The sequence below is a fragment of the Oncorhynchus keta genome, chromosome 4 (assembly GCF_023373465.1).
Source record: "Oncorhynchus keta strain PuntledgeMale-10-30-2019 chromosome 4, Oket_V2, whole genome shotgun sequence".
Taxonomy (NCBI): Eukaryota; Metazoa; Chordata; class Actinopteri; order Salmoniformes; family Salmonidae; genus Oncorhynchus; species Oncorhynchus keta.
In genome coordinates this window covers 49,511,770-49,530,490 of record NC_068424.1, presented here as the reverse complement: position 1 = coordinate 49,530,490, position 18,721 = coordinate 49,511,770, and the positions used below count along the sequence as shown (strand labels likewise).

General features: G+C 47.3%; 3 protein-coding genes across 15 annotated transcripts in view; 1 reads left to right on the top strand and 2 right to left on the bottom strand.

Moving 5' to 3' along the window:
* Positions 1–8,196, bottom strand: part of LOC118384020 (amyloid beta precursor protein binding family B member 2-like) — a 76,762-nt gene extending 68,566 nt beyond the window's left edge. For 3 of the 4 annotated variants that reach the window (XR_008117241.1, XM_052508719.1, XM_052508746.1), the window contains exons 1-5: positions 7,938–8,196; positions 7,022–7,218; positions 6,486–6,608; positions 6,182–6,267; positions 3,840–3,897 (exon numbers count right to left, since the gene is read on the bottom strand). Coding sequence is in view for 3 of the 4 variants with exons in the window: in XM_052508719.1 (XP_052364679.1) it covers positions 3,840–3,897; positions 6,182–6,267; positions 6,486–6,608; positions 7,022–7,218; positions 7,938–8,196 (723 nt within the window). In the remaining variant the exon portion in view is untranslated. The remainder of the gene's footprint in view (positions 1–3,839; positions 3,898–6,181; positions 6,268–6,485; positions 6,609–7,021; positions 7,219–7,937) is intronic. The other variant, XM_052508735.1, reaches the window with a different exon arrangement.
* On the top strand, positions 3,891–6,212 carry LOC127924226 (uncharacterized). 9 transcript variants are annotated; one of them, XR_008117300.1, is made up of 2 exons: positions 3,891–4,524; positions 5,887–6,182. XR_008117300.1 is itself a non-coding variant. In XM_052508803.1 (2 exons), exons 1-2 carry the CDS (start codon positions 3,967–3,969, stop codon positions 6,210–6,212), a joined length of 906 nt encoding a protein of 301 aa, XP_052364763.1. In that variant the 5' UTR covers positions 3,891–3,966. The 9 variants fall into 9 exon arrangements, 8 of the variants coding, with proteins under 8 accessions (XP_052364763.1, XP_052364729.1, XP_052364752.1 ...); XM_052508803.1 differs by having other exon boundaries at positions 3,891–4,722; positions 6,063–6,212; XM_052508769.1 differs by having other exon boundaries at positions 3,891–4,766; positions 6,063–6,212.
* A 2-nt stretch (positions 8,197–8,198) lies between the features above and the next one.
* Positions 8,199–13,583, bottom strand: LOC118362160 (amyloid beta precursor protein binding family B member 2-like). Of its 2 annotated transcripts, XM_052508813.1 has the most exons (3): positions 13,283–13,583; positions 12,981–13,087; positions 8,199–9,215 (listed from the first exon to the last, which is right to left on the bottom strand). In XM_052508813.1, exon 3 carries the CDS (start codon positions 9,165–9,167, stop codon positions 8,199–8,201), a length of 969 nt encoding a protein of 322 aa, XP_052364773.1. In that variant the 5' UTR covers positions 9,168–9,215; positions 12,981–13,087; positions 13,283–13,583. The 2 variants fall into 2 exon arrangements, with proteins under 2 accessions (XP_052364773.1, XP_052364766.1); XM_052508806.1 differs by lacking the exon at positions 12,981–13,087 and having other exon boundaries at positions 13,283–13,581.
* Positions 13,584–18,721: the final 5,138 nt, after the last annotated feature.

Here is an 18,721-nt window from a genome sequence, read left to right as displayed (position 1 = left end):
GTTTTTCCTACTGTGTTATTGACTTGTTAATTGTTTACTCCATGTTACATTTATATTTACATTTAAGTCATTTAGCAGACGCCCTTATCCAGAGCGACTTACAAATTGGTGCATTCACCTTATGACATCCAGTGGAACAGCCACTTTACAATAGTGCATCTAAATCTTTTAAGGGGGGTGAGAAGGATTACTTTATCCTATCCTAGGTATTCCTTAAAGAGGTGGGGTTTCAGGTGTCTCCGGAAGGTGGTGATTGACTCCGCTGTCCTGGCGTCGTGGGGAGTTTGTTCCACCATTGGGGGCCAGAGCAGCGAACAGTTTTGACTGGGCTGAGCGGGAACTGTACTTCCTCAGTGGTAGGGAGGCGAGCAGGCCAGAGGTGGATGAACGCAGTGCCCTTGTTTGGGTGTAGGGCCTGATCAGAGCCTGGAGGTACTGAGGTGCCGTTCCCCTCACAGCTCCGTAGGCAAGCACCATGGTCTTGTAGCGGATGCGAGCTTCAACTGGAAGCCAGTGGAGAGAGCGGAGGAGCGGGGTAACGTGAGAGAACTTGGGAAGGTTGAACACCAGACGGGCTGCGGCGTTCTGGATGAGTTGTAGGGGTTTAATGGCACAGGCAGGGAGCCCAGCCAACAGCGAGTTGCAGTAATCCAGACGGGAGATGACAAGTGCCTGGATTAGGACCTGCGCCGCTTCCTGTGTGAGGCAGGGTCGTACTCTGCGGATGTTGTAGAGCATGAACCTACAGGAACGGGCCACCGCCTTGATGTTAGTTGAGAACGACAGGGTGTTGTCCAGGATCACGCCAAGGTTCTTAGCGCTCTGGGAGGAGGACACAATGGAGTTGTCAACCGTGATGGCGAGATCATGGAACGGTCAGTCCTTCCCGGGAGGAAGAGCAGCTCCGTCTTGCCGAGGTTCAGCTTGAGGTGGTGATCCGTCATCCACACTGATATGTCTGCCAGACATGCAGAGATGCGATTCGCCACCTGATCATCAGAAGGGGGAAAGGGGAAGATTAATTGTGTGTCGTCTGCATAGCAATGATAGGAGAGACCATGTGAGGTTATGACAGAGCCAAGTGACTTGGTGTATAGCGAGAATAGGAGAGGGCCTAGAACCGAGCCCTGGGGGACACCAGTGGTGAGAGCGCGTGGTGAGGAGACAGATTCTCGCCACGCCACCTGGTAGGAGCGACCTGTCAGGTAGGACGCAATCCAAGCGTGGGCCGCGCCGGAGATGCCCAACTCGGAGAGGGTGGAGAGGAGGATCTGATGGTTCACAGTATCGAAGGCAGCCGATAGGTCTAGAAGGATGAGAGCAGAGGAGAGAGAGTTAGCTTTAGCAGTGCGGAGCGCCTCCGTGATACAGAGAAGAGCAGTCTCAGTTGAATGACTAGTCTTGAAACCTGACTGATTTGGATCAAGAAGGTCATTCTGAGAGAGATAGCGGGAGAGCTGGCCAAGGACGGCACGTTCAAGAGATTTGGAGAGAAAAGAAAGAAGGGATACTGGTCTGTAGTTGATGACATCGGAGGGATCGAGTGTAGGTTTTTTCAGAAGGGGTGCAACTCTCGCTCTCTTGAAGACGGAAGGGACGTAGCCAGCGGTCAGGGATGAGTTGATGAGCGAGGTGAGGTAAGGGAGAAGGTCTCCGGAAATGGTCTGGAGAAGAGAGGAGGGGATAGGGTCAAGCGGGCAGGTTGTTGGGCGGCCGGCCGTCACAAGACGCGAGATTTCATCTGGAGAGAGAGGGGAGAAAGAGGTCAGAGCACAGGGTAGGGCAGTGTGAGCAGAACCAGCGGTGTCGTTTGACTTAGCAAACGAGGATCGGATGTCGTCGACCTTCTTTTCAAAATGGTTGACGAAGTCATCTGCAGAGAGGGAGGAGGGGGGGAGGAGGATTCAGGAGGGAGGAGAAGGTGGCAAAGAGCTTCCTAGGGTTAGAGGCAGATGCTTGGAATTTAGAGTGGTAGAAAGTGGCTTTAGCAGCAGAGACAGAGGAGGAAAATGTAGAGAGGAGGGAGTGAAAGGATGCCAGGTCCGCAGGGAGGCGAGTTTTCCTCCATTTCCGCTCGGCTGCCCGGAGCCACGGAGCGGGAGGGGAGCGGGAGGGGAGGACCGAGCCGGCCTGGAGGATAGGGGACATAGAGAGTCAAAGGATGCAGAAAGGGAGGAGAGGAGGGTTGAGGAGGCAGAATCAGGAGATAGGTTGGAGAAGGTTTGAGTAGAGGGAAGAGATGATAGGATGGAAGAGGAGAGAGTAGCGGGGGAGAGAGAGCGAAGGTTGGGACGGCGCGATACCATCCGAGTAGGGGCAGTGTGGGAAGTGTTGGATGAGAGCGAGAGGGAAAAGGATACAAGGTAGTGGTCGGAGACTTGGAGGGGAGTTGCAATGAAGTTAGTGGAAGAACAGCACCTAGTAAAGATGAGGTCGAGCGTATTGCCTGCCTTGTGAGTAGGGGGGGAAGGTGAGAGGGTGAGGTCAAAAGAGGAGAGGAGTGGAAAGAAGGAGGCAGAGAGGAATGAGTCAAAGGTAGACGTGGGGAGGTTAAAGTCGCCCAGAACTGTGAGAGGTGAGCCGTCCTCAGGAAAGGAGCTTATCAAGGCATCAAGCTCATTGATGAACTCTCCGAGGGGACCTGGAGGGCGATAAATGATAAGGATGTTAAGCTTGAAAGGGCTGGTAACTGTGACAGCATGAAATTCAAAGGAGGCGATAGACAGATGGGTAAGGGGAGAAAGAGAGAATGACCACTTGGGAGAGATGAGGATCCCGGTGCCACCACCCCGCTGACCAGAAGCTCTCGGGGTGTGCGAGAACACGTGGGCGGACGAAGAGAGAGCAGTAGGAGTAGCAGTGTTATCTGTGGTGATCCATGTTTCCATCAGTGCCAAGAAGTCGAGGGACTGGAGGGAGGCATAGGCTGAGATGAACTCTGCCTTGTTGGCCGCAGATCGGCAGTTCCAGAGGCTACCAGAGACCTGGAACTCCACGTGGGTCGTGCACGCTGGGACCACCAGATTAGGGTGGCCGCGGCCACGCGGTGTGGAGCGTTTGTATGGTCTGTGCAGAGAGGAGAGAACAGGGATAGACAGACACATAGTTGACAGGCTACAGAAGAGGCTACGCTAATGCAAGGAGATTGGAATGACAAGTGGACTACACGTCTCGAATGTTCAGAAAGTTAAGCTTACGTAGCAAGAATCTTATTGACTAAAATGATTAAAATGATACAGTACTGCTGAAGTAGGCTAGCTGGCAGTGGCTGCGTTGTTGACTTTGTAGGCTAGCTGGCAGTGGCTGCGTTGTTGACACTACACTAATCAAGTCGTTCCGTTGAGTGTAATAGTTTCTACAGTGCTGCTATTCGGGGGCTAGCTGGCTAGCTAGCAGTGTTGATTACGTTACGTTGCGTTAAAAGAACGACAATAGCTGGCTAGCTAACCTAGAAAATCGCTCTAGACTACACAATTATCTTTGATACACAGACGGCTATGTAGCTAGCTATGTAGCTAGCTACGATCAAACAAATCAAACCGTTGTGCTGTAATGAAATTAAATGAAAATGTGATACTACCTGTGGAGCGAAGCGGAATGCGACCGGGTTGTTGAGTGCGGAAGTTCTATTCAGTAGACGTTGGCTAGCTGTTGGCTAGCTAGCAGTGTCTCCTACGTTAAGTGTAACTCCCATGTGTAACTCTGTGTTGTCTGTTCACACTGCTATGCTTTATCTTGGCCAGGTCACAGTTGCAAATGAGAACTTGTTCTCAACTAGCCTACCTGGTTAAATAAAGTTGAAATAAAAAAATATATATATTTTTTAAATAAATTCTCACCTGTCCCTCTGGGTCAGTACAGGCACTGTTGAGGTCCACTGTATCTAACTGGGAAGGGCTACAGAGGGAGAGGCAACCATGAGCAAAGACACCAGCAAAGTGTTAAAATGCAAGGAGAAATGTGATAATGGGCCAACCAGAAATACAGGCTTTACTGAATGTCTGGGAAATGTGTTTGGGTGTTTTATGGTGTGTGTCTGGGTGTTTTATGGTGTGTGTCTGGGTGTTTTATGGTGTATGTCTGGGTGTTTTATGGTGTGTGTTTGGGTGTTTTATGGTGTGTGTTTGGGTGTTTTATGGTGTGTGTTTGGGTGTTTTATGGTGTGTGTCTGGGTGTTTTATGGTGTGTGTTTGGGTGTTTTATGGTGTGTGTTTGGGTGTTTTATGGTGTGTGTTTGGGTGTTTTATGGTGTGTGTTTGGGTGTTTTATGGTGTGTGTTTGGGTGTTTTATGGTGTGTGTTTGGGTGTTTTATGGTGTGTGTTTGGGTGTTTTATGGTGTGTGTCTGGGTGTTTTATGGTGTGTGTCTGGGTGTTTTATGGTGTGTGTTTGGGTGTTTTATGGTGTGTGTTTGGGTGTTTTATGGTGTGTGTTTGGGTGTTTTATGGTGTGTGTTTGGGTGTTTTATGGTGTGTGTTTGGGTGTTTTATGGTGTGTGTTTGGGTGTTTTATGGTGTGTGTCTGGGTGTTTTATGGTGTGTGTCTGGGTGTTTTATGGTGTGTGTCTGGGTGTTTTATGGTGTGTGTTTGGGTGTTTTATGGTGTGTGTTTGGGTGTTTTATGGTGTGTGTTTGGGTGTTTTATGGTGTGTGTTTGGGTGTTTTATGGTGTGTGTTTGGGTGTTTTATGGTGTGTGTTTGGGTGTTTTATGGTGTGTGTTTGGGTGTTTTATGGTGTGTGTTTGGGTGTTTTATGGTGTGTGTTTGGGTGTTTTATGGTGTGTGTCTGGGTGTTTTATGGTGTGTGTCTGGGTGTTTTATGGTGTGTGTCTGGGGGTTTTATGGTGTGTGTCTGGGTGTTTTATGGTGTGTGTCTGGGGTTTTATGGTGTGTGTCTGGGTGTTTTATGGTGTGTGTCTGGGTGTTTTATGGTGTGTGTTTGGGGGTTTTATGGTGTGTGTCTGGGTGTTTTATGGTGTGTGTCTGGGTGTTTTATGGTGTGTGTTTGGGTGTTTTATGTTGTGTGTCTGGGTGTTTTATGGTGTGTGTCTGGGTGTTTTATGGTGTGTGTTTGGGTGTTTTATGGTGTGTGTTTGGGTGTTTTATGGTGTGTGTTTGGGTGTTTTATGGTGTGTGTTTGGGTGTTTTATGGTGTGTGTTTGGGTGTTTTATGGTGTGTGTTTGGGTGTTTTATGGTGTGTGTCTGGGTGTTCTATGGTGTGTGTCTGGGTGTTTTATGGTGTGTGTCTGGGGGTTTTATGGTGTGTGTCTGGGTGTTTTATGGTGTGTGTCTGGGTGTTTTATGGTGTGTGTTTGGGGTTTTATGGTGTGTGTCTGGGTGTTTTATGGTGTGTGTCTGGGTGTTTTATGGTGTGTGTTTGGGTGTTTTATGTTGTGTGTCTGGGTGTTTTATGGTGTGTGTCTGGGTGTTTTATGGTGTGTGTTTGGGTGTTTTATGGTGTGTGTTTGGGTGTTTTATGGTGTGTGTTTGGGTGTTTTATGGTGTGTGTTTGGGTGTTTTATGGTGTGTGTTTGGGTGTTTTATGGTGTGTGTTTGGGTGTTTTATGGTGTGTGTTTGGGTGTTTTATGGTGTGTGTTTGGGTGTTTTATGGTGTGTGTTTGGGTGTTTTATGGTGTGTGTTTGGGTGTTTTATGGTGTGTGTCTGGGTGTTTTATGGTGTGTGTCTGGGTGTTTTATGGTGTGTGTCTGGGTGTTTTATGGTGTGTGTTTGGGTGTTTTATGGTGTGTGTCTGGGTGTTTTATGGTGTGTGTCTGGGTGTTTTATGGTGTGTGTTTGGGTGTTTTATGGTGTGTGTCTGGGTGTTTTATGGTGTGTGTTTGGGTGTTTTATGGTGTGTGTTTGGGTGTTTTATGGTGTGTGTTTAGGTGTTTTATGGTGTGTGTTTGGGTGTTTTATGGTGTGTGTTTGGGTGTTTTATGGTGTGTGTTTGGGTGTTTTATGGTGTGTGTTTAGGTGTTTTATGGTGTGTGTTTGGGTGTTTTATGATGTGTGTTTGGGTGTTTTATGGTGTGTGTTTGGGTGTTTTATGGTGTGTGTTTAGGTGTTTTATGGTGTGTGTTTGGGTGTTTTATGGTGTGTGTTTGGGTGTTTTATGGTGTGTGTTTGGGTGTTTTATGGTGTGTGTTTGGGTGAGTGTATTTTTTGTGATGTGTGTTTTACTGCAGTCTCAGTGAGGCGTAACGGAGAGTAGCTCCTTCAAAAGCTTTCAGGCTGGGGTCAGGATACACTGGGTAGTCCTTCAGCTCCTAGAGAGAGAGAGAGAGAGAGAGAGAGAGAGAGAGAGAGAGAGAGAGAGAGAGAGAGAGAGAGGGCACAGTCATATCCGATTAATATTTTATATGAGCAATATTGATTCGTTTTTATTATCTATTACATATCCTGATATTTAAGGCACACATATGATTTCAGTCAATTCTGAGCCTGTGTAAGTGCTGCCATTCGTAGTGTGTTGTCTTATACTGACAGTGCAGGTGGTGTTGTCAAAGCCTCGGACAGGCAGAATGACATCAGAGGGAGAGGAGGAGGAGGAGCCGGAGGGAGAGGGCACAGGTTCCACTGAACTGTCTGATACCAAACTGCTGGGACGCTGCAGAGAGAAGGAGAAGGGAAAAGAGAGAGAGAAAGAGGGAGAGGGAGAGAGAGAGAGAAAGAGAGAAGGAGAGAGAGAGAAAGAGAGAAGGAGAGAGACGGAGAGAGAGAGAAGGAGAGAGAGAGAGAGAGAGAGAGAGAGAGAGAGAGAGAGAGAGAGAGAGAGAGAGAGAGAGAAAGAAAGAAATAAAGAGAGAGGGGAAAAGAGAAGGAGAGAGATAGCGAGAAAGAGAAATAGAAAGAGCGAAAGAGAGAGAGAAAGAGAGACATATGACTTTATCAGAGGAACTCGAGGCACAGGACTCAGAGCAAGTGTGTGTGTGGTGTGTGTGTGTGTGTGTGTGTGTGTGTGTGTGTGTGTGTGTGTGTGTACAGACAGTACGGTGTGTGTGTATGTGTGTCCAGCCTCACCTCGCTGAGCGGTCTCAGGCTGACTGTGTCGCCCTGCTGTGAGTCAGGGAGTGAGTGGAGGTGTGTGTGTTCGTTGGTGGTGGAGACAGGGCGGTCATACTGGGTGGTGCCAGTAGGGACATGCCAGAAGTAGACCTCTGATATGTTTGTGACCTCACGCCAGCCTGGGGGAAGGTCCCCCTCACCCCACACATCTGCTGTATAACACACACACACACACACACACACACACACACACACACACACACACACACACACACACACATTAATACACCAACAGACAGTAACAAACATACGCGCACACACTAATACAACACACACACACACACAAAATTCACCTGTAGCCACAGACATGCTGGAAAACTGAATCGGATAGGTTAAGAAATACACAGATAAGCATACACACGTATACTAAAGTGCACACTGACACAACTTAGACACACTCAAATACACAGACGGTTGTCTAGGTCAAATACACAGACGGTTGTCTAGGTAAATTCTGAGGTGGTCATCCTGTTCTGTTGCCATAGCAACCCTAATCTCTGTATTAGCACCCACAGGGAGGCCTTTGTCCTCTCTTGACTTTTCTCTCTCTTCCTCTCCCCCCTGTCCTCTCTCTTTCCCTCTCCACTCTTTACCTCTCTCTATGCCTCTCCTCTTTTTCACCCTTCTCTCTCTCCTCTTTTACCTCTCTCCTTCTCCTCTCTTTGCCCCTCTCTCTCTACCCTTTCCTCCATTTCTCTCAACTGTCATCTCTTCATGTCTCACTACTCTCTCTTCTTCTGCTCGCTCTCTCGGTGAATCTCAACCCCCCCACGCCCCGACCAACTTGTTCTGAGGGCTCTCCATTGTCACGTGTTGCTGACAGACAATCAGTCAGCCAGCCAGCTAATCAGAAGGTGTCTAATCCTCTCACCTATTTCTTGTGGGGTCTGAGGGGAGGGGCTCTCTTGGGACAGGGTGGTCCAGCTGGAGTCCTCATCCTCCAGGGGAGACTCCAATTTCGTACCTAGACTACCCAGCTTAGGAGCTCCTCTCTCTGGGTCCGGGCTGAAGGATGATGGGGGGGTCTGGAGCAGAAGAGGGGTGCTCTCCTCCCCCCTGGGCTGCTTATGGGGTGCAGAGGGGGGGCGGTGGAGGTACGGGTTCTCATTGTTGGCGTGCAGCTCCACCATGATCACTCTGGGCGGGGGAGCCTGTGCACTTCGGGGGAGTTTGGGGGCGTCTCAACGCTGTGTGGGTGACCCTGGGCCTGGGTTAGGGCCTCCTCTCTGCCCTGAAGTGGGGGGCAACTCTGGATCTTGTTCTCTTGGGCCCAGCTGAGATTGTTTAGGGGAGAGATGGCGGGAGAGGGGACCCCCTGTAGTAGAGGCTGTGCAGCAGTTGGAGTGGCATCCTCTTCCTCTTTGTAATCCTCCTGTTTTGGGGTCTGTTTCTCCTCCTCCGTTCTCTCTCTGTCTTTATCCGGGCTGACCTGGTCTTTCTCAGGGCAGGGGTGCTTCTCATCCTCTTCCTCCTCTTCCTTGCTGGGAAGATCTTCTTCCTTATTGCCTCCACCAGGAGAGTCTTCCTCTTTGTTTCCTCCACTGGGTGGGTCCTCTTCCTTTTCGTGGAACTCTAGAAAGCTCTTTGTCCTCCGACAGAATGCAGGCGGGTCCTGTGAGTTCTCCCCCTCCATCCAATCAGAGCTGTGTATGGGGGTGATGATGTCATCCTGCTCTTTGACCTCTGTGTTGGTTTTACTCTGCTCCTGTTGCTGTGTCTCGGCCTTCCGCTGCAGGTTGGCACCATCCTTTGCCAGCTTGGGGTTGGTGGAGAAGAATGAGGAAGAGGAGGAGGAGTAGAGAGCAGAGGATGAAGAGGACTTGGTGGGGAGGCGTCTGCCGCTCAGTCCCATGGCGCTATGCACACTGGTCATGGCATATCTATGGCGACTCTTGGGTAAAGTGGCGGAACTCCCCGTTTCCATGGCGGTAGGGGACTCCTTTATGATGTCATGGCCCAGGAGTTGATTGTAGGAGGAGCGCAGGCTGAGGGAGGTGGGAGGGGCGGCAGGGGCGGCAGGGGGACCGCTGCGATTGGCCAAGCCTACAGAAGAAGGGGAGGAGCCACTGCGGGAGAGCTGGGGTGTGTGGACGGACATCATGAGTGACGAGAGGTTAAGAGGTCAACTGAAGAGGGAATCCCTGCAAACCTAGAGAGAAGAAAGAAGGGCTCACTAGGGGTACCACACACACACACACACACACACAAACACACTATTTTTACGCCCCCTTTGATATAAAGATTTTCGTAACAGGTTAGGAGAGCATTTTCGCTAACCCTAACCCTGTTCCTGACCTTAACCTCAGTCCCCTAACCTGCTATGAAAAAGAGTGTGTGTGCCCCCCTCACACACACACACCAGCTCCAAGCTCTCATAGGAATTTGACATCTGATACTGGTGATGTCGTTCCATTATCCACCACAGTGCTTGAAGGAAACTTGGCCTGAGTCACGTCTTCTCCATGTGTGATGAGTTAGGAGGATCACAGGACTGAGTTGGAGGTATAAGGAGTAAAACACAAGACAAGGCAGCATATGACTTTGCCAGTCTAAATGGGAAGCACACATGAGTAAAGACACTCCGTATGGCTCCATAAAGTCCTACAGACCATCAGGTTCACTGGCATTGATCTGTTGCCATGGCACTAGCACGGAATTAAAAGCTTTGTTCAACATTCTGGCAACCCATCGAACCAATAGCGAAAGGTTTTATTGACGCACTCTGCCATGTGTTTTGTAACTGTGGCCCAATACAGCAACACCCTCCGTCTCCCTCTTTCTCAATCTGGTCAATATGTCAGTTGAAAACACAGTGCCAAGCCTGGAACCTGGGTTTTATTTTCTGGACATGCTTGGCAATCATGAGGCTTAGCGCTGTAAATGTATCACTCCACAACCGAAGCACCATGCCAAGGCGAATGCTGTTGGAACATATACCTATGCTAGATCAAGATGCTGACATGCTGCAGAGCAGGTCCTACTCTCTATCTGACCCTTTCATCTCCCTGGGTCTCAGCTCTGTGTTAGAAAAGCCAGATGGACACAGACAGAGAAAAAGAGAGAGAGAGGGGGGTGACTAGGGAGTATCATTGTCAATTCAGGTTTTACTATACTCGGTTCTTCAATTCAATCATACTCCTCACCAACGTATGTATGCGCACGCACACACACACACACACACACACACACACACACACACACACACACACACACACACACACACAGTGTAAACAAACAAAAAGGTGGAAAACATAGGCACAGCAGATTTGACAACAAGACAAGCCCTTGGAAAAAGAGAGAGAGGTCCTTTTAAGAGAAAATATCCCCACACAATGCACTTTCTCATGAGGGCCCTTTATCCCTTCTCTGGGTGTTGTTTTGGTGACAGAGAGCACCTGTAGGGCTTCTGGAACTCTTCCCTCCCGCTCTCTCCTTCTCCCTCTTTCAGAGATGGCACAAATTATGTCAACAAGGTCAATCAGTAGACTATTGTAGACTACCTGTAGACATACTGTAAACTACACTTTTACCAGATACACTACATTACCAAAAGTATGTGGGCACCTGCTTGTCGAACGTCTCATTCCAAAATAATGGGCATTAATATGGAGTTGTTCCCCCCTTTGCTGCTATAACAGCCTCCACTCTTCTGGGAAGACTTTCCACTAGATGTTGGAACATTGCTGCGGGGACTTGCTTCCATTCAGCCACAAGAACATTAGTGAGGTCAGGCACTGATATTGGGCAATTAGGCCTGGCTTACAGTCGGAGTTCCAATTAATCCCTAAGGTGTTCGATGGGGTTGAGGTCAGGGCTCTGTGCAGGCCAGTCAAGTTCTTCCACCCCAATTTTGACAAACCATTTCTGTATGGACCTCGCTTTGTGCATGGGGGCATTGTCATGCTGAACCAAAGGGGCTTTCCCCAGAATCATCGAGACCATTATTACTCCTCCACCAAACTTTACAGTAGCCACTATGCATTGGGCAGGTAGCGTTCACCTGATATCCGCCAAAACCCAGATTTGTCCGTCGGACTTCCAGACGGTGAAGCGTGATTAATCCCTCCAGAGAACACGTTTCCACTGCTCCAAAGTCCAATGGCGGCGAGCTTTACACCACTCCAGCCTACACTTGGCATTGTGCATGGTGCTCTTGTGTGCAGCTGCTCAACGAAGAGTTCTTGCGCTGATGATGCTTCTAGTGGCAGTTTGGAACTCAGTAGTGAGTGTTGCAACCGAGGACAGCACTCGCAGTTCTGTGAGCTTATGTGGCCTACCACTTCGCGGCTGAGCCGTTGTTGCTCCTAGACATTTCCACTTCACAATAACAGCACTTACAGTTGACCGGGGAAGCTCTAGCAGGGCAAAAATTTGACGAACTGACTTGTTGGAAAGGTGGCATCCTATGACGATGCCACGTTGAAAGTCACTGATTTCTTCAGTAAGGCCATTCTACTTCCAATGTTTCGCTATGGAGATTGCATGGCGGTGTGCTCGATTTCATACACCTGTCAGTAACAGGTGTGGCTGAAATAGCCGAATCCACTAATTTGAAGGGGTTCCCGCATAGTTTTGTAAATATATTGTATTTTACACAAAACATGTCCTCATAAGGACATTAAGTCTCTCTCTGCGAAGTTACATTATACCTGCAGCTACTGATTTCAGGACAGTTTTTGACATTTCTCTCACTATGCATTCTTCCCACCATTTCCACCAGTAAGCAAAACTGCCGTGAACAGCATAAATACCCTGTCCTGGGCAAAACACCAAAAATGACAAGGAAGCAGTTGATAAGGTAACAACTGTCCAATATGCAAATGCTCAAATGCCTGCTTTGCATAAATCTCAGAGATGGAGAGAGGTACTAGATCCATACTGAGATTGTGTGTTATTCCTGATGCTGCATGTCTCAATTAGCAGAATGGCACGAGACAAATAGGGGAGAGATATATGTTATTAGAGAGAGAGAGAGCGAGAGAGAGAGAGAGAGAGAGAGAGAAGACAATGACACAGCGATTTTCAGCAGGGATGTTGAGCTCACATCGCCACTCAGCTCAGCTGCTGTCCTGGGACACACACATCTTTGTGTTCCCAACACTGTAGGTCATTCATGAGACCTTGCCAAACATGGTACTATACAACCCATATGACAGGAAGTCAACTAAAGGTGTCATTTTAAACAGCTGAGAAATGTCTACAAGATTCAGGGGCTGTTCCCCGGACACAGATGAAGCTTAGTCCTGGACTAAGGTTAGTCCAGGACTAAGGTTAATCTGTGTCTGGGAAACCAACCCTCAAAGTGTAACTGTAGGAATAATCAGGATCTGGAGTTGAGAGAATAACCAATCGTTCACTCTACTGGAGGTGATACCGTCTAGTATCCTCTACATATTGACATTCTGGTGAGCCACTAGTGTCAGAGCGGCACTCACGACTCAAGCAGGTCACAGGTTGGTTCAGTAGGTGAGTTCTCACAGCTCGGCCACAGTGTGACCGAAGAGCAACACACACGCATAGCACATCTCAATCCAAATAGGAAAGAGAGTGGTGTTGTGATGTCGTTCACACACTGTGATGAACAGATGCTGTTGTGGCATCCATATGAATATTTAACATAGTCACCTCAAACACTGTCTTGATAGATCTGTACTGTAGCCGATATTACTGAAACAGGCTTGGGCCCACTCCAGTTAAGAAATATTAAGACAGAAAGCACTTTAATGGAATTTGTGTAGGCCTTGAATGTAGGCCTTAGTTTAAAAAGTGTTGTAAGCTAATAATTGGATTGTTACCTAATAATAAATGATACTTGTGCTGTACATATGCCACCAACATAACGCGTCAATAATAGGCTACAGAACCGTCGAACTTATAACCATGTCAAGGAGACGTCTCTAAACGGGTGGAGTACCTTTGCATTCCGTTAACGTGCGTTGTAGGATACAGCAGTCTACATTTCTATCCTTACGATCATCCTTGCAGCCTCACCGATTTCAATTTAAATCCAGCAGGAACGTCCTATATTGCAAGAAGGATCGTCAATCTGTTGTCAATTCCGAAAACAAGCTGCAAAGGCAGTGTCAATAACAGACGCAGTACATCTTCTGTTGTCTCTCTCCCACCCAAGATTCTCCCCATCACATCACCGCGCTGAAAGGCGAACGGCGCAACGCAGCCACAACCACAACATTTTATGTACATTAATTCACTCACCGCGTTTGACAATCGTGCTTCTATGCCACCGCCTAAACGACGACACTGATATAGAACAGAGAAGTGATCCCCACTTTGTAAGCGCGAGTCCTCACGAAGCTACCCGTATCAGATCACATCACTTTCTATCCGGTCTCCTCCGGTGCTGGTACCTAGGCTACGCTACAGCTCGTCTCTCTCTGCGCCACTGTTTCCCAAAGCGTCGCGTCGCTCTGGAGCTCCCAGGACCAATCAGAGCGCTGGACGCTAGACGCTGTGTGCACAGAGCTATTCGGTAGAGAGACGCAGAACCAGAGTACCATCAATATTGTTTATAGTGTTATTTAACTAATGTAATAAAAACTCGCAGTTCGCCGACTTTGCCTATGGTAGGCTACAACGTTGGCTTCTATAGAAAAAGTAATTGATTGAGAAGTGATTGTGTACACTATTTCAGCCAGAGCCAGCCCCTCAAGAGTGAACAGCTACCAATAAGAAATGTACAATCTGGAATAAGAAACTACAGGCCCATCAACTGTTGCAGTGCCACAGGCTATTGTTTAATTCAACAGACACTCCCCTACCCCTGCTTCTACATCCGCATTGCTTGCTGGTTGAGGTTTTAGGCTGGGTTTCTGTATAAGCACTTTGTAACATCTGCTGTTGTAAAAAGGGCTTTATAAATATAGTTGATTTAATACCCTTAAGATTGTATGTGAGTGTGTGTAGAGTCAGTATAAATGTGTGTGCATATGTAATGATAATTCCAATGTTTGTGCTTTTCTGATAACTAATTTCTGTCTTCTATTCAAGTGCTGTTCTATAAACCAATTTATATGTTCATGCAACTGGCTGAATGAACAATCCTCACTCATCACTAGCTGCAATTTGGCAGTACGCCCAGAACCTTGTTTAGAGAACGAAATATATCTCAGTTTCAAGGTCTCAGCTTAGAAAGAAGAAGCCTTGTGAGGTTTTGGTCTGTCAAATGTTATGAACCAGTATTGGTCTGTCAAATGTTATGAACCAGTATTGGTCTGTCAAATGTTATGAACCAGTATTGGTCTGTCACATGTTATGAACCAGTATTGGTCTGTCACATGTTATGAACCAGTATTGGTCTGTCACATGTTATGAACCAGTATTGGTCTGTCACATGTTATGAACCAGTATTGGTCTGTCACATGTTATGAACCAGTATTGGTCTGTCACATGTTATGAACCAGTATTGGTCTGTCACATATGAACCAGTTGGTCTGTCACATGTTATGAACCAGTATTGGTCTGTCACATGTTATCAGTATTGGTCTGTCACATGTTATGAACCAGTATTGGTCTGTCACATGTTATGAACCAGTATTGGTCTGTCACATGTTATGAATTGGTCTGTCAGTTATTGGTCTGAACCATTGGTCTGTCATGTTATGAACCAGTATTGGTCTGTAACATGTTATGAACCAGTATTGGTCTGTCACATGTTATGAACCAGTATTGGTCTGTCACATGTTATGAACCAGTATTGGTCTGTCACATGTTATGAACCAGTATTGGTCTGTCACATGTTATGAACCAGTATTGGTCTGTCACATGTTATGAACCAGTATTGGTCTGTCACATGTTATGAACCAGTATTGGTCTGTCACATGTTATGAACCAGTATTGGTCTGTCACATGTTATGAACCAGTATTGGTCTGTCACATGTTATGAACCAGTATTGGTCTGTCACATGTTATGAACCAGTATTGGTCTGTCACATGTTATGAACCAGTATTGGTCTGTGAACCAGTATGTTATGAACCAGTATTGGTCTGTCACATGTTATGAACCAGTATTGGTCTGTCACATGTTATGAACCAGTATTGGTCTGTCACATGTTATGAACCAGTATTGGTCTGTCACATGTTATGAACCAGTATTGGTCTGTCACATGTTATGAACCAGTATTGGTCTGTCACATGTTATGAACCAGTATTGGTCTGTCACATGTTATGAACCAGTATATTGGTCTGTTATGAACCAGTATTGGTCTTATGTTATGAACCAGTATTGGTCTGTCACATGTTATGAACCAGTATTGGTCTGTCACATGTTATGAACCAGTATTGGTCTGTCACAGGTTATGAACCAGTATTGGTCTGTCACATGTTATGAACCAGTATTGGTCTGTCACATGTTATGAACCAGTATTGGTCTGTCACATGTTATGAACCAGTATTGGTCTGTCACATGTTATGAATCAGTTTGGTCTGTCACATGTTATGAACCAGTATTGGTCTGTAACATGTTATGAACCAGTATTGGTCTGTCACATGTTATGAACCAGTATTGGTCGGTCACATGTTATGAACCAGTATTGGTCTGTAACATGTTATGAATCAGTATTGGTCTGTCACATGTTATGAACCAGTATTGGTCGGTCACATGTTATGAACCAGTATTGGTCGGTCACATGTTATGAAACAAAGCGGTAATGATTCATTCGTTATGCTAAATCATGCAAACATAACTTGACTGTGTATAGCCGTAGATAAGACAACTGCTGGATCTGCCCAAGCAGAGCTCCTGATTGACATGTCTACTATGGTACATTGAGTTGGATGGAACATCTCCACCGCCCTGACGAAGAAACAATGATTAATATTAAGATTGACTTGGAGTGTCCCTGTGTAAGAATTTCCACAAAAACATGTCATGTGTGTGTTGGTGTGTCAGAGTGCGTGAGTGTGCATTGCTAGATTGAATTCCAGAGCTGACAAGGTAAAAATCTGTTGTTCTGCCCCTGAACAAGGCAGTTAACCCACTGTTCCCCAGTAGGCCGTCATTGTAAATAAGAATTTGTTCTTAACTGACTTGCCTAGTTAAATAAATAAAAAATACAAAAAATCTGTGTGGCTATTCTGTTAGATATTTAGCAGTCTTAATGCTCGGGATTGGAAGCTGTTCAGGAGCCTGTTAGTGTCAGACCTGATGCACCGTTACCTCTTGCCGTGCGGAAGCAAAGAGAAGTCTTGGCTTGGGTGACTGGAGTCTTGAGCAATTTTCTGGGCCTTCCTTTCACAACGCCTGATACACACGACGTGCACATAACATTAGGAACACCCTATTAATATTGAGTTGCACGCCTTTTTGTCCTCAGAACAGCCTCAGTTCGTCAGGGCTTGGACTCCACAAGTCATCGAAAGCGCTCCACAGGGATGCTGGTCCATGTTGACGCCAATGCTTCCCACAGTTGTATCAAGTTGGCTGGTAGTGGATCTCTACTCCGAATAGCTCGTTCCGTCTCATCCCACAGATGCTCAACTGGATTGAGATCTGGTGACTGGGCAGGCCACTGCAGGAAGCTGAATTCACGGTCATGTTCGTGAGAACCATTCCTGGGCAATCCTAGCCTTGTGGCATGGGGCATTATCCTGCTGAAAAAATACTTTCAAAAATGGATACACTGCTGCCATGAAGGGATGCATCTGATTGGCAATGATGTTCAGATATCCTGTGGCATTCAAACGTTTCTCCACTTTTATTAAGGGGCTCAACGTGTGCCATGAAAACACACCCCACGCTATTACACCCCCACCAGCCTGCAATGTTGACACGCGGCATGATGGATGCATGTACTCGTGGTTTTCCCCGTACGCTATCCTTCCATCAGCGTGAAACAGCAGGAACCGGGATTCATCAGACCAGGCAATGTTTTTCCAGTTCTTCAATGTCCATTGTTTTCGTTCTGTAGCCCACTGCAACCGCGGTTTCTTGTCGGCTGCCGTACCCCGTTCGTGTCGAGGTACGACAAGTCGTGTATTCTTTTATGGGTCTTGGGTTGACAAACTCAAGTTGTGCGAAGTCAAGCCCGTCTGTAGCTCTGCACAATGTGTCAGTCTCCATTTGTCTTCTTTCATCAATGACATTTTCGACCACTGTCCTGCCATTGGCTGGATGTCCTTTGGGTGGTGGACCATTCCTGATACACAGGAAACTGTTGAGTGTGGAAAAACCCAGCAACCCTTTACACACAAATCAGCTACTTTTCAAAGTCACATAAATCTTGTCTTGTCCATTCATCCTCTGAATGGCACATACAGAATCCATGTCACAATGGATTAACTTGTCTCCTCTCCTTCATCTACAAGGATTGAAGTGAATTTAACAGGTGACATCAATAAGGGATCATAGCTTTCACCTGGATTCTTCCCATCTGTGCGTGTGTGAGTGGACCATTTTTAGTCTTTAGTGATTTGGACACCGAGGAACTTGAACATTTCGACCAGCTCCACTGCAGCCCTGCGATGTGGATGGGGGCGTGCTCATCCCAGTTTCCTGTGATCCACAATCAGCTCTTTGGCCTTAATGACGTTAAGGGAGAGGTTGTTGTCCCGGGACCACAATTCCAGGTCATTGACCTCCTCCTTGTAGGCCGGCTCATCTTCACCGGTAATCAGGCCTACCACCGTTGTGTCGTCGGTAAACTTGATGGTGTTGGAGTCGTGCGTGAACATGGAGTACAGGATTTTAAGCACACAGTCCTGTGGGGCCCCCCGTGTTGAGGATCAGCTTGGCGGAGGTGATGTTGCCTACCAGAACCACCTGGAGTCAGCCTGTCAGGAAGACTAGGATCCAGTTTGAGGTGTTCAGTCCCAGGGTCCTAAGCTTGGTGATGAGCTTGGAGGGGACAATGGTGTTGAACGCAGGGCTGTAGTCAATGAACAGTATTCTCACATTGGTATTCCCCTTACCTAGGTTGGTGAAGGCAGTGTGGAGTGCAATTGAGATAGCGTCATCTATGGATCTGTTGGGGCGGTATGCAAATTAGAGTGGGTCTAGGGTGTCTGGGATGATGGAGTTGATGTGTGGCATAACCATCCATTCAAAGAACTTCACGATTACAGAAGAGTGCTACAAGGCAGTAGTCATCAGGGCATGAAGCCTTGAGAGTTAACGGGAACAGGAACGATGGTGGTCATCTTGAGACAACGGGGTTTACAGACTGGGACAAGGAGACATTGACAATTACCGTGGACATGCCTGCCAGCTGATCTGCGCATGCTCCGAGAACGCGCCCTGTAATATGGTCTGGCCCCCTGATTAAAGACCTTACGTCAGCCTCGGAAAGCGAGATCAGCCAGTCCTCGGGGTCGGTGGGGAACCTCACGCATGGCATGTTGTTATTGTCGAAGCGTGCATAAAGAGTTCGTCTGGAAGAGAGACATCATTGGGCAGATCATGGCGGGGTCTTCCTTTGTAATCCGTAATGGACTGTAGCCCCTCGCCACAATGTGGCGGGCGTTGAAGCCTGTGTTGTATGATTCCACCTTATTCCTAAATTGTCCTTGTGCGTATCTGATGACTCTGCGGAGGTCGTAGCGGGACTTCTTGTACTTGTTCCTGTCTTAAGCCGTAGCCTCAGGGTTGTCTGCGATAGAGCTTACTATAGGCTTTGACAACAATGCAGTTTCCCAGATACT

Bases quoted from the DNA above. Each gene is read 5' to 3' on its own strand.
- LOC118362160 (XM_052508813.1), bottom strand. From the start codon at position 9,167: ATGATGTCCGTCCACACACCCCAGCTCTCCCGCAGTGGCTCCTCCCCT.
- LOC127924226 (XM_052508758.1), top strand. From the start codon at position 3,918: ATGAGCAAAGACACCAGCAAAGTGTTAAAATGCAAGGAGAAATGTGAT. The intron at 4,789-5,886 runs GTGTTTTATGGT...GTGTGTGTTTAG, and splicing joins GTTTTATGGTGTGTGTCTGG to GTGTTTTATGGTGTGTGTTT.